Here is a 14,244-nt window from a genome sequence, read left to right as displayed (position 1 = left end):
ACTAGAAGTGTTTTACTAGAAGTGTTTTACTAGAGGTGATTCATTAGAGGTGATTGACTAGAGGAGGATCACTAGAGTGTTCATACTTGAGGGAGGCGGCCTACAACGGCATGGGCTCGTATAAAGCATGCTCCTGCGTCTCGGGCATTACGTCCGGCATGCGCTGCGACCGATACGGGTCTAAAAGAGCGAACTTCTCTGCCTCTTGCAATTTGTCCATGTCTGGCATGTTAAAGTCGTCGCGGTAGTCGTCGAACCAGATCTGGAGCAGGGCGCGTAGTCCCGGGTCCTTGACCGTCATCAGTGCTGCGGTCAGCCCCACAGTGACATACCCCGCGCCAAACGGCCGATACTGGATGGCATTCTCAGCGATCGTGATCATCTCAAGGGCGAAATAGTTGGCATTTGCGGAGACGTCGACATCCCTCGTTATCGCTCCCAGAGCGTAGTTCATGTACAGAGCAATGGTGATGGCAAGACCGTAGAATCTTTGCGTGAGGGCGTGGAGCAAAGTCGGCGGAAGACCGAACGGTTTCGGTAGGCTGTCCTGGACGGGATTCTCGATTCTGTGCAGCTCAGCGCGAAATGTCTCGCAGATCTGCCGGGTCTTGGTGTACAGGCTCCTCATCTCGGCCTGCAGGATCAGCAGCCCGGCTAAGCCGTGCTCGTTGGTCTTGATCCGGCTCAGAATATCACGGACCCGTGACAGGTTGAGGAGCATCTCGCCCTCTGGCGTCCCTGCGTCGAGCTCGTTCTGTACCAGCTCGGTCCATTCCGTCGGAGTCAAGTCTATGCGTGGGTTGAACAGACCTTCGAAGAGCTGCTCATCGTCAGTCTTGGCATCTAGGTAGATCTGTAGATAGAAGAGTCGTACCACTGGACCCCGCAGAGATAGCAGCAGTACGCGCTCAAAGTCGTCGCGAGGAGCACAGCTTCTTCGCGCCCTGAGTATCCTCGCCGCTCCCTCCGCATGGCCAGTCCACCGCAAGTCGGAGGGCCCCAGGAGATGCTAGTGAAGTCAGCAATATAAGAATTGACTGGGCGAGAGGAGTGGTCAGTTACCTGGACGAGTAGCAGCACTGATACCGCACAGAGCGTCTCTGATGTACCGGCAGTAAGCGGGTTATCCAGACACCGTCTCAATGCCTTCAGAGCCCGCGAGTACTTGGTCAGCGAGCTGACTGTGATCACCTTGCAAGACGCAAAGGTCTGATGGGCCGTGACGAGGGCGTCGACGGCCGCGTCGAGCGCCTCGTTCACGCCCAAGCGTTGGGGGACGCGGACCAAATAGCCACCAAACGCCCACGCCAGGTTGTACCTCAAGTCCGTCTGCGGCTTAATGGCCGCCACAAGACGCTGTCCTAGGAGGGTGGCACTGTTTATCGGGTTGGCCGCGATACGACGAACCACTTCGTTTCGAAATTCCGGTGCGTCTTGACGTGTTAGGACTCGCTTTCTGGCGACGGCCGGGTCTTGCTCCATGAATTTGTAGCGTTTCTCGCCGGCGCCAACACATTCGATTTTGCGGCGCGCACATCGGGTACAGACGGGTTTTGCTTCATCGCACTTGGAAGATGTTAACTCTAAAATCTAGCTCCAGCACAATATCCACTTAGGTAGTCTTAGCCGTCGGCGCGACCCGTAGTGGGAGGTGGGGGAGTTGTGTTGCCCACCTTCTTCTTTGACTTGCGGCACTGATCACAGCCTCTTCCGGATGGTACACCCGGCATAGTGACGGACGATGCGGTATTGATCGCTGCGTCGCCTTTTAGAACATAATAGACGAAATTCAGAAAAAAGATACAGCTGTGTTGACGCGGGATGCCAAGCTCGGCTGAACGAGGCGCAGCGGTCGATCCGTTGATAAGTCGCTGGGAGGCCTGAAGATGAATATCGGCAGACCGACAGTCACTGCCGGCCAATATGAGCTGATCATCATATCATCATATTGCCCGGAAGCCTGCCTTATTCTTTGCTCCTCGACATTAGCTGACTCGACCTCCATGAAAATGACTATATTTAACATCGTTATATCCAACAAGGACAGCGCGTTCAAGCGTGAAGGACTAGGCTTAGTAAAGACGATCTCCTACCTATTCTAGCGAGTCTATCCTATAGATTATCAGCTATTATAAGACTAACATATATGGTCTAGGCATATTCGTACCTCTGTACCTCCAGGCGACCCAGATCCTGCCGATCATCAAGAGCATTGTGATCAAACAACAAACAATTGTACCCTGACTCTTCATGCCCGTTGCTACTGCGCTGCTACTGCCACTGCCACTGTCCCAATACAGCTGGCTGTGAAGGTACGTGTTGGTCCACCGACGGCAGGGTCTAGCTGAAGACTGTCGAGGGAACCAAAGCACCCGCTGTCATCGCAAGCTCAATATCAATCCTCCATTGCAAACACCAAACTGGAAACTCCAGCTAACCAACCTTTCGCCGTGGCCAGTAGGATGAGGCTGAGCTGCGACAGGACGGCGATATTTTTTCCGCATCTCAAGCCGAGATCTTTATACTCCGGACTCTAGAAGACGATACGCGCGCAGCGTCGAGCTGCGAGAGGACATTCATGCTCGATCTCCTTGATAGCGTCACTGTTATGCGAAGGGCGTGGTGTTCAAACATGTAGACTTCGATGAGGTCCCTGCAAAGAGGACCATGACAGTTACGAGCTGTGTCTGCGGTAACCAACGAAGGAAACCATCATCCAGCTCTACCTCTCAGATCAAGTGAGGAGGACTGTACATTCCAGTATTCAGAAAGGGTTTTTGAGAACAGCGCTCTGTGCTTCGTCGGGAATTCCGACTGATTGGGCTAGAAAATACACGACTGTCGAAGCTTTCTCGATTTATTCGTAACGAAACTGGCAAACGCTCTCCTATAAATCTCCTGGGAAAAGCAGGGTAGGGCTGTGGCGCATCCGTGCCTCGCGGTCAAGCGGGCTCAAGAAGTCGAGGGCGTCTGGATACGCTAAGACCTGAGAAAACATAACTGATTAGGGAGCCGGAGACCCGGGCATTTCGGCAAGGTAATATCACACCTTGCATTGAGTTGGCCTGCCTGTAGGTTAGCGTTTATCGCTACTTGCCAAGGGACTTGGACGAACTGGACTACCGTGACCTATATCTTGGGCAATCGTCATGGCACCAGAAAGGAGATGAAAAGCGAGCCGCTTGCCGTGGTGAGCTCGACTACTGTCCCTCTATATGGTCCTGTCTGACTGCCTTTTCAGTGTTCCTATATTCATCGTGGTTACAGCGTGCCTACTCGGAGTAGACATACTCCCACCAGGATAATTCTAACTGGCCGAGTTCTATGCCAGCACTAAGCCAAAATAGGCCTGATCTGGCGCCCATCCTCCAGCCATGGTTTACTATGCTCAGCTATTGATGCCTCAATCGTCAGGCAGAATAGCTTTCTACCTGTACAAACAATAAGACGGCAATGGGGTGGGCATATCGCGCCTCATTGTATGGATTCTCTTTTGAAGGTCGAGTGGTAAACTGCGCCCGCTTGGCATTTGGCTTTGGGCAAATGATCTTGCCGGTAGGAAGAAGCGCAGAAACTGCTCCGAGTACTTGGTCAGCCTCAATGCGCCTTATGCTTAGATCTTCTGCATCTAAACTGCTTTCGGTGCTATGTGCCGCCGCATGGTACGTCCATATACAGGGCAAGAGGCAGTGGTCAGGAGTCTCCAGCATATAGTAGGGTTCCAAGTCCAGGATCAACAGCTGGCAAATCTTTTTTTATTTTTTTTCCCTCGTTTTCTTATTTTTCTCGTTTTTACACTGCGAGGAGAGAACCGCCCTAGTCGACTCTGCCCAGTATGGACCCTGAAACGGGCATCTACGAGTACAGGGCCAGCCATGTGCTCCCTATTGTCTTTGCCTGTGTGCTGAGTCTGTCTCTGGCCATGCACATCTACCAGAACTTGTCAGTATCCCTACCCTGCTGTACCCAGAGATGCTAAACTTTTACAGCCGCTATCGTTTCTGGAGAATCACCTTCTGGATGTTCTGGGGCTCTCTTCTTTACACAGTCGGCTGGATTCTCCGCGCCATCTCAAGCTATAGCCCAGAGCATGTAGATCTCTACATTGCAGCAACAGTCTTCGTCTACGCTGCACCCCCGGTCTTCTCCGCGTCGGCATACAACATCCTCGGCCGCATCATGCACTATATCCCCATGTTCGCCTGGATCAACCCTAACCGCACCGTCTTCTTCTTTGTCTATATCGGCACCCTCGTCGAGGGCCTCACAGCCGCTGGCGGCGCCCGTATCGCTACGGGCGCCACGGAACTCGACAAGTACCGCAGCGGCGCGGCACTGATCGCCGTGTCCGTCGTTCTCCAGAGCGTCGTCGAGATTGGGCTCGTCTCGATGGTGGCAATGCTTCACCGCAAATGCGCGCGTGCCGGTATGCTCCCGCGGAATCTGCGGTTCCTCTTCTACACTCTTTACGGTACCTCGACGCTCGTCCTAGTTCGGTGTATCTACCGCGCCGTCGAAGCTCTCTACACCATCGACCCACCGGGCGTCGCATGCAGCGATACCTGCGAGTACTTCCAACGGAAAGAATGGCTCCTCTACGCGCTTGATGCAGCGCCCATGGTCCTCTTCACTTTTTGGATCAACCTTCTTCATCCTGGACGGTATTTGTCCCGCGACAAGAAGAGGTATCTTGATTTCGACGGGGCGACCGAGCGCATGGGTCCCGGGTGGGTCGACTCGCGATCCAGATTCGAGACGTTTATCGATCCCCTTGATCTGGCGGGTTTGATGAAAAAGAACAAACACCATACGAAGTATTGGGAGGAGCCTGAGAGATGGCCGGTCTGTCAGGACGCTTTCACAACGGGTACGGCGTCAAATGCTCGAGGACCGAGGGCGCCGTCTCCGAAGCCAGACGGTGCCGTTTAGTATGCTGCTTTCATTGCACGGTGTTTTAACGATAGGCTCTTGTTCTCTTTATTTGCTTTGTTTCTTTGTTGCTGACTGTTCGTTGGTCTAATGTGGACTCAACCTATTACCCCTATGTTCTATTCTCAGCGTCCATCTCTGCCGTCATGTGCATTCATCTGGATATATTAGTTCATAGATGCTGCAAACGCTGAACCTTTCTCAATGATCTCCTGGTCCCTTGTCTCGTCGCTTCTAGCAACTGAAAAATACTAGAGGCATACGTACTGATTGCCAAACACCCAGAAACGCTGCCGTCAAGAGGCTCGCGGACGCACTGCACTAAGTACTCTGAACCCTTAGAGGCTTTTTCAAATTTATTTCAGAAATAGATCTCGGGCGGATCAAAATCTTTGACTATTCTGGTTGAGTTCAACGCTAGATTCGCTTTACCAAACCTCGAGTCCGGGGCCGGCTATATATATTCGAACACTACCAATATGCTTATACAGCCTACAATCCTCGCAGACAATGTGGCAAACATCACGGTTGTCAACCATTCGATTGGCTAGCGACAGGATAAGACCGTCAACATATATCACTACTGGGTCCTTCAGATATACATAACCGACTCTTAATACTCACGCAAATGCGCACAGCACATTGATCGTCCTTGTGACCAAGGCAATGGAACAAAGGAGAGAAACAAATGAGTGACGAAATAGAAGATCATAGGTGAAAGAAGAGTGAAAATGAAAGTAAGAAGCAAAGATAGGGTATCCGACGCCAGTGTCCTCATATTAACCAGCCCAATATCCATTTATCCCGCCGTACCAGGCTCAACCTGAAGCTTTTACCGCAATTCATATATACCAGTACCATTAATCAACAACAGCATGCTTTTATAGCAAAGCCACCCCAATAGACAAAAACGGCAAAACAAATCAGCATACTGTCTAGTCCTGCCGAACCTCAATCTCCGTATGGGCATAGATCTTGCCTTCGGGGACAAAGATTCTCTCCTCGCTCGACCGATCGATCCCGCTAAGATTCCCTGTCCCAATAACCGTGTGGTCGTTGGCCCTACCGCGCAGACTATGCATATGCACAGACTGGTTCCGCGACGGATCACGGACCTTTGAGAAGCCGGAGCCTGCACCGTACGCGTAATTGTAGGCCTTGTTGGACGAGTACTCGCCAATGAGGCGGGGGAGGAAGCGCGAGGCGATAGCTTTGAAGGAGGGAATTGAGGCGGCGAGGATGCCAACGTTGATCTCGATGGCGGACCAGTACATGGCGCCGCTGATGGCCCAGGTTGCGTCATCAGACGAGAGCATGGTGGGGATGTAGGTGATACGGACGATGGAGGAGACGCAGGCACTGTCGGTATCACGTTAGCAAGCGTCACCTCGAGCGTCGCTGAGAGGAGCCATACAAAAGTCCCAAACAGAGGATGAAAACGAGAGCAATCTTCTGCTTGCGTGGCATCTGGAGCTTGAAGATCACCCGCACTGGCAGCGTATACGTGAGCAGATCGGTGAGGATGTTGAGCGCTGCGTTGGCCAAGTAGAAGACGTTAATGTTGACGCAGGTACCCTTCAAGGTGGTATCCCAGGCCTTGGAGATAGGCCTGCACTGGAAAGCAGCGGTGCAAACGTTGGCAATGGCTTGGCAGGCGACGATGCCGAACATGATATAGGACATTCGGCGGAGGTACTTGTCGCCCAGGCGGGTATAGAACCAGCAGACAGAGGTTTTGACGAAGCCGAGACAGGATAGATAGAACATGGAGCTCAGCCAGACGTTCTAGTAGTTTAGCATGGTTCGCCTAAAGGGGGAAAGGAGAGGCTTACAAACGCATAGGTGACCATGTTGCTTGGGTCTACATCGTCAAGGTGCATGCCTAGACCATGCTTGACGGCTGCAGTGTGAATTATTCGTCAGTTACCAATCTTCCAGAGTCCTGCAGCACACTCTGGCTCTCACTCACCCACAATTGTCACAGCGGAGAAGGCCCAGGAGAAGCCCTACAGAGTTAACTGATCAGCTGTCGATTGTTCCAGAGTTTTGGCCAGTGTTTTGACCAGTGTTTGACCAGGCGGTGTTCGTTGAAGTACTCACACAGGCAAAGATAATTAGAGCATCGTCAACATCGAATTTCTTGAGAACATAGAGTCGAGCAAAGAGACGCAGGAGGATGACAAAGACAGTGATGATGGCGAAAGCCAGCGCGATACCGGTCACTGTCGGACCCTGGGTTTCAACCATGATGGAGGAGCAATGGGGTTTGGCACTGTAGAGAAAGCTTAACAGACGGCCTCGACCACCAAAGGGGACAATATAGGTCTGCCACTCAGTGAGAGCAGTCGAGCCCGCCCTGAAGAAAACGGTCCAGAGGTTCCGCCAGGCTGGATACTATAAACCTTGAGAGTTGGCAGGCCGGGGAGCAGGAGCCACTTGGGGAAACCCTGAGAAAGCCTGGTGAATCCAGAGAAAAGGAAAAGAGCGTTCGTCGTTGACAGACCGATGGGGCATTCCCCCTGAACGGACTTGGATGATGGACAATATTGCATGCGACTGGTGTCTCATCCTTGCTTGCTTCTTTTGCGCTCCTTGGCCCTTGTGCCTGTCTCTGATATGGACTACTGGTACCGGTTACTGTTCGTGTGTCCCGCTTCAATCGAGAACAGGACCGCTGATTGGGGGTCCAGATCGAGGCCGCGGCACGGCGGAGCCATGCGTTGTCTCCGTGATCGGGACTATATTGGACTGCTCAGACTATAGTGCTCAGTACCCTCAGCGTTCTGGGCACAGACTCGGCCATCTCTGGCGCTAGGACTCAATCGGAAAGCAATCGGCGCCACAGGATCCTGGCCGATGGAGACACCTCGGAAGTCATCCTGCAGATTGGATGCCGGCGGCCGACTAGGCCGCTGAGGGGAAGAGGAACGCTCTGGAGGTCATCATTATTACTCAAGTCTGTGGAGGCGAATCGACCTGGCGGTGCGGTAGCCAGGAGCCCACGGAGACCAAAACGGTCTGGTCTGGTTTGCGCGAGTCGGCTCGACTCGAAACGAGATGAAGGGGCTTGGAGGCTAGCGGAAAGACGGATAAGATCAACATGACAGGTTTTGGAGTCGAGAATACCCGCAACATGGCCGCAACGCTTCCAGAAGAGGAATTCTGGAATTAGGGCTCGGCACAGACCGCAGACGGGGAGGAAGGTGCTTGACTGCAGTACGACTGCACTACGACTGCACCGTCGCTCCCGTATTGGCAAGCAAGGAACGGAGTATAACGGGCGTCAGTTGAAGCTTGAGACGACTGATCGCCATAGCCGAGTATTAGGGGTATATCTCCAGATGCCGTTTGCATGTGAGATACGTACATCCAGCATCGGCATGCATTGCATCAGCGGAATATGGTCGATCAGTGACTGTACTCCGAGTATATCGACTATATATCGACTATATCCATTTTTCCTTATTTTTCCTTCGTTTTTCTTGATTATTGGAGTTTTTCCTTCTTTTTTTATCTTAGCCGTTGACACGAGTTACCGGATCTGGCAGCCCGGAGTTTGACGGCGACGATCGATTCGTCGCACTAGATGACTAGTGGCTTCGGAGCCTGCAGAGACCAAGAGACTAACAAGCCAGCCGAGCCGTCAGTATACCAGGAAAGGAGAGATATGCGATGGCGGCCTTCCCCCACCGGGATAAAGTACGTGCGTTGAGAGGGACGATCCACTTAGGGCCCAAGGCAGCCGGTGCAGAAGTGGCAGAAAGTACTACAGACACTGGCCAGAGATACACAATCTCGTAAAGAGAAAAAATGTCGCTCTTCTCTGGTTTCAATCACTATTGTCAAGAAGAAGCTTTTTTCTTCCTTGCAGTGGCGTTGTTAGCTTGCTACCGAGAGGGTGGGTTTGCCAGCATATTTGCGGATGAGCCCTAATGAGGCGATGCGACTCGTCAACCACACCCTGCGTTCTTTGAGGATTCTGCAGCCAGCAAAACCTGCAGTCGACCGACTCATTGACTCGCGCTCCCCATCGGTTCTGGCCGCGGATGTCAAATTGGCAATTTATGTGAAACGACGGCCCACTCTGGTGGCTGGCCCACTGCCCGTCTGGCCCGTCTGGCCCGCCTGGGCCGCTTTCCGCGGCCTGCCAGCGGGCCCCCGGCGAACAATGGCGATCAGTAGTTAGACATCGATGGGGGACTGTTCGCTTACAATTCGCTCTCTTCCTAGCCCACGGGCCTCACAAGGTCCTGCAGAAGCCTCTTGTGAGTTTGGCCTCTGTGCAGAGCCAATTTGCGGCCTCCTGATTGGCAACGTATCGACATACGGCGGCTTCGTGGGCCCGGCGATGCCAGTTTTGGGCAAGAGAACGGGGCCAACAGGAAGGGGGTTGACCAACTCGAGACGGCGCATATCAAATCGGTGTTTCAGCGGTCGAAGCGTGGTTGATACATCTTTTCTCTCCATGGTTCTTCCCTTGCAGGGAGTGTGAGGCTGACCAGTGCACTACTGAGACCACTGCCACCAGATCGAGGCACCATGGGACTCGGGGAACTGGCTCTCTCGCAGCTGACGCTGGCCAATGTCGTGCTGGGCGGCATTGCTTATATCGTCCTAAAGTTCATCTATCAGATTGTTTATTACCGGTTCTTCCACCCGCTCTCGGTCTTTCCAGGTCCCTTCTGGGGATCCGTCACCCGGCTCTGGATCGCATGGCATAACCTGAAGGAGACGGAATTGCCAACCATCTATGGCTTGACGAAGAAATACGGTAGGTGGCGAAACTCTTCAAATGGCTGGTTGTTCCTACATTTGTGTCTGCCGCTAAACCGGTCTTGCTGCATGCATAGGACCTGTCGTTCGAGTGACACCTACACTGCTCCTTGTCAGCGATCCCACCAAACTCCCTGAGATCTACCATCGCAATGCCGACAAGACTGGTCACTACATAACCGGCTCCTTCGGCGAGACCGAGTCGCTCTTCAATATGAGGTCGCACAAGACCCATGCCGCGTTCCGCAAGCACGCCGCTGGACCGGTAAGATCGATGCAACAAGGGTCCCACAGGAAAGTAAATGCATGCTGAGATTAAGCAGTACAGTTTCTCGAGCGTGAAGCGGATGGAGCCGCTCATCGATGCCCGCATTCGTGACTGGTCCAACAAACTCAATGAGAAGTACGTCCAGACGGGTGAGGCGTTCGACTTCTCATGGTGGGCTGTGTAAGGATATCTACATTGAGATAGGGGTTGGAGCCTCACTGACGGCGCTTACAGGTACATGGCATACGACATCATCAGCGAGGTCGGTTTTGGCGCTCCCTTTGGCTTCGTCGAGAAGGGCGAGGACGTTGGCGGTCTCATCCAGGGTTTTCACGATGGGCTCCCGGCATTCGGTCTCCTCGCGCGTCTGCACCCTTTCACTAGCTGGATGAAGACGACGTTCTTGAAGAAGTACCTGGTCGCAAAGCCCGAGGATGACTCTGGAATTGGTGTTCTCATGCGCTTCCGTGATGGACTTATCGAGAAGCGAGTTCAGGATTTGAAATCCAACAAGGACATCGGCCGCATCGATCTCCTGCAGACTTTCCTCGAAGCGCGCACAGAGGACGGCCAGCCCTTGACGATGGACTATATCAAGGCGGAGATTCTCCTTGTTCTGCTCGCCGGAGCCGATACTACGGGCACTGTCTTCCAGGCGATGATCTACTACCTCCTCACCAACCAGAGCGTTTACGAGCGGATGATGGATGAAGTCGACACAGCCATTCGAAAGGGTCTGATCACCGATGATGTGCCCCAGTACATCGAGATCCAGGAGCACCTCCCATTCTTCGTGGCGATCGTACGGGAAACCCTCCGAATGTGCCCTCCCGCTCCAAACATCTTCCCCCGCTACGTCTCCGAACCAGGACTGGATTTGTACGGCAAGGTGGCGCCGGCTGGCACCGAGATAACAGGAAACCCATGGATCATGCACCGCGACGAGGCCGTCTTCGGCAAGGACGCAGAGGAATTCAACCCGGACCGCTGGATGGATCCCGAGCGGGCGAAGATCATGAACAAGTACCTCTTTACTTTTGGGTACGGGGCCCGAGTGTGTTTGGGTAGAGATATTGCCATGATGGAACTGTTCAAGGGGCCACTTCAGGTATGTTTCTTCCCCCGGTGATCCATGTAATGTCTGATAAGTCTAACGTATCTAGTTCTTCCGTTACTACAAGCCCTACCCCGTCCAGGGGAAGCCAGAGGCTAAGTTTGTGATCAAGGGAGGCGTGGGTTTCTGGCGCGACATGTGGGTGAAGATTGAGAAGCGCCCACTGGTTAAGCCAGAGTAATGTACATACAATCAATATGCCGAATGAACTGGGTAGCAGATGTTCAAAGGATTAAGCAGACATTGGAGTAACCGGATGTATTTCCATTATTCTGCAAGCCCGCTACCAATATTGTAAATAGTCTGTCTAGTCTATGACGGTACTGCTGCAGGCCCGTAGAATAAGTTCTTTGTATCTTAGTTTTGCATAGTGCTTTGCTAGTGTAGGATGTAGAGCAACCTGGAGGATGGCGGTTAAAGCAGGGACAATCCATTAAACTGTCCAAGAAGCGTAAAATATGATGTGAATCAGTAGATATGCCAGGAAGGACATCGGACATTACCAACAGCACGTGAAGCTTTATCAATCACAAACTCCGCAGAGCCCATGTTCAGTAGCAACCCTAGATACAGATCGTTGCTGTGGTGTATGAAAGCCCTCCCTTCGTCTGTCCCATCACACTCCTCTCTTTAACCTCAAAAATATCAGGAAGTTCTCAAGCATATGGCATTATAGAGTCCAATTCGTTCATACAGAAAGCCCTTGGTCTGGATCTGTACTCTCTCAACATGAATCCTGTTAAAACAAGCCCCGAGCATTGGATAAGCCTGGAGCACTTGTTGAGATGGAAAGTCCCATCATCATACCGAAGACCCGATGCCCTTTCATGTCTACCTATCTCTAGCTTGTAGCACCGACCTGCGCTCGCTTTCCGACGTGGAGCATAGGCAGCATTCTAGCCTGATTCGTCGTAACTACCATGCCCATAGGTGAAATTGTAAGTTCGAAGAAGTTACAAACGCATCAGGATAGGCAGCCAAGACACCATATGGCGTCGTGAAATTGGAGGCTGAAGACTCTAAGATACCTACTGTAATGTTAAGGCTTGCCAAACTTGTATCTCATTTCATATGAACACAAACGCCAACAGCTGGCTAGGGACTCCATCGAAGACCGTCTTCAATCCTAACGCAATGGCTTGAACAGAACGGCTGAGGCAAAATGAAGCAAGATGAGGCAGCTAGGAGGTAGGCAAGGCCCAAGTTGTCTGTATTCAGAGGTGGGCCTTAACAGCAAGATATATTTCCGCCCAGTCTCTGTTCGATGGGCGGCCTTCCACAATCCCGACTTTTAATCATATGTATACAGATCTATTTCCGCTTACGGGATGGTGTCATATACTACATTGTCTTTATATGCCCTCAGGTTTTACAGTAGTTTGCTCCCTCCGTCTCACTTTGACCTCAAAGTCAGTCGGTTTGACAAACCAGTGATTCGCCGTATTCCATTTCTTTTCCCCAGTCGTGAAATCAAACTCCCGTAGAATGCGCGGGATGAGCTTTGACATCTCCAGAATGGAGATGTGCTTCCCTATGCATGTCCGAGAGCCGAGGCCGAACTGTCCAGTAGGTTAGTCCTTGATACTTGCTTACCGTCTGAAGGAGTTTATGGCAGCATACCGGCATATACATGTCATTCATGACCTTCCACTTCTCTGGATCTTCCTTTTGAGCCTCAATCCACCTCTCTGGCTGGAAGGCCTCTGCATCCTCAAACACGGTGTCATCATAATGCGGTACCCATGCGTTAACCCCCACGACTGTCCCTTCTGGGAAGAAATATCCTGCGATCTCCGCGCCACCGGCTGGAACGACACGCCAAAAGGGCAGCCCAGTTGCGCTGTGCATTCGGAGCGCCTCTTTCATGACAGCCTGGAAGTACGGCATCTCCTGGCTTTCTTTGAACGTCACGCGGTCGCTGCATTTGCCTTGTACTGTAAACTCATCGATTTCGTTTCGAAGCTTGTCTAGAACATCCGGATTGCGGAGAAGGTAGTACATGATGGAGGAAAGACTTATAGCTGTTGTATCCGAGCCAGCGATAACATTTGACAGACCCATCATGAAAACGTGGTAGTCCGTCACCTTCTCAGGGTCTTTGTCTCTTGCCAGGATCATTTTCTCAAGGAACGTTTGGGTCTTCAGGGGACCGTGCTCGACGTCGCTCTGTGGTTTCTGCAAACTGTGCCGGGCGATCTTCTGCTGGACATACCGCATTATATATGCGCGGCCGCCTGCGCCAGACCAGCTGAATCTGCTGAGCGGCCCGAACAGCAACGGATGCCACTCATGGTAGATGCCGATCAGCGAGCTGTAGGCCATAAGGTTCTGCAGGGCGCCGATGGTTCCGTCAATATCTTGGCCCTTGTCGAGAAAGCCTAACTATCTGTCAGCATATATCCATATATAGTAGCAATGATAGAAGGTAACCAACCGAAACGCTCTCCGTAAGTAATCTCTCCAATAACGTCAAACGCATAGAACTGAAACCACTCTCCCAGATTGAACTTGACGTCTCGGTCCGCAAACTCGCCCAGCCGGTCGAAGAAGACATCCGCACACTGGTCCACGAACTCCTCGTAGTGCACTAGCGAGCTCATCGAGTAGAGACTCGAGAACCTCTTTCTCGTCTCGCCTGCCGCGACGAGTACATCAGCACGCCCGTTCCACCAGACATCCAAAGCAATCAATCAGCACAAGACAACAAAATAAGCATACCATGTCTCTTGATATCTCTATCCGGAAACAGCGTCCAGCGCTGCGGATCAGGATGCTTCCAGCCTTCATACCATGCTGACTTTGCAAACTTGGTACCGGAACCGTAGATCGTCTTCAGTGCGGCGTGGTCGTTGATACTGTAGTGGTCTGGCGCAATGCGGACAACAGGGCCGTACTGCTTATGAAGGTTGACATTGTCTTCTTCGAAGTGGCCATTCCATAACCGGCGAAAATACCAGAGGCGCGTGAAGCGGGCCCAGAACGGGCCAGGGATGGAGTAGAGGGTGCGTGTTCTGTAGATTGTGTAAAGAAGGGTAGCCAGATAGCGGGCTATAAGGAAGAGGGGAGGGAGAAGGAGGAAAGCGAGGAGGTGCATTCTGGGGAAGTATATTGATTATCGATCCTGTATGCCTGATATGGGTACCAAGTTGTATTTTATAAG

General features: G+C 52.2%; 5 protein-coding genes across 5 annotated transcripts, besides 1 other annotated feature; 2 read left to right on the top strand and 3 right to left on the bottom strand.

Moving 5' to 3' along the window:
* Window positions 1-14,244: part of a sequence feature (contig 1.132 1714..254738(1)) that runs on past both edges of the window.
* On the bottom strand, window positions 101-2,213 carry ANIA_07776 (Zn(II)2Cys6 transcription factor domain-containing protein; the record flags this gene model as incomplete). Its single annotated transcript, XM_675953.1, has 4 exons — window positions 101-853; window positions 1,063-1,566; window positions 1,674-1,765; window positions 2,168-2,213. The coding sequence occupies 4 exons, from the start codon at window positions 2,211-2,213 to the stop codon at window positions 101-103; spliced, it is 1,395 nt and encodes a 464-aa protein (XP_681045.1).
* ANIA_07775 (uncharacterized protein) lies at window positions 3,601-4,929 on the top strand (the record flags this gene model as incomplete). The annotated part of the gene is made up of 3 exons (XM_675952.1): window positions 3,601-3,662; window positions 3,835-3,942; window positions 3,990-4,929. The coding sequence occupies 3 exons, from the start codon at window positions 3,601-3,603 to the stop codon at window positions 4,927-4,929; spliced, it is 1,110 nt and encodes a 369-aa protein (XP_681044.1).
* On the bottom strand, window positions 5,865-7,176 carry ANIA_07774 (uncharacterized protein; the record flags this gene model as incomplete). The annotated part of the gene is made up of 5 exons (XM_675951.1): window positions 5,865-6,288; window positions 6,344-6,714; window positions 6,762-6,829; window positions 6,899-6,935; window positions 7,030-7,176. The coding sequence occupies 5 exons, from the start codon at window positions 7,174-7,176 to the stop codon at window positions 5,865-5,867; spliced, it is 1,047 nt and encodes a 348-aa protein (XP_681043.1).
* On the top strand, window positions 9,469-11,265 carry ANIA_07773 (protein CYP573A3; the record flags this gene model as incomplete). The annotated part of the gene is made up of 5 exons (XM_675950.1): window positions 9,469-9,700; window positions 9,780-9,967; window positions 10,026-10,150; window positions 10,205-11,078; window positions 11,134-11,265. The coding sequence occupies 5 exons, from the start codon at window positions 9,469-9,471 to the stop codon at window positions 11,263-11,265; spliced, it is 1,551 nt and encodes a 516-aa protein (XP_681042.1).
* ANIA_07772 (protein CYP5080B1) lies at window positions 12,396-14,178 on the bottom strand (the record flags this gene model as incomplete). The annotated part of the gene is made up of 5 exons (XM_675949.1): window positions 12,396-12,425; window positions 12,482-12,643; window positions 12,678-13,462; window positions 13,519-13,719; window positions 13,803-14,178. 5 exons carry the CDS (start codon window positions 14,176-14,178, stop codon window positions 12,396-12,398), a joined length of 1,554 nt encoding a protein of 517 aa, XP_681041.1.

Source organism: Aspergillus nidulans, chromosome IV, assembly GCF_000011425.1.
Source record: "Aspergillus nidulans FGSC A4 chromosome IV".
NCBI classification, from domain to species: Eukaryota; Fungi; Ascomycota; class Eurotiomycetes; order Eurotiales; family Aspergillaceae; genus Aspergillus; species Aspergillus nidulans.
The sequence above is the reverse complement of the archived record's forward strand: the minus strand, read 5'-3'. Positions and strand labels throughout refer to the sequence as shown.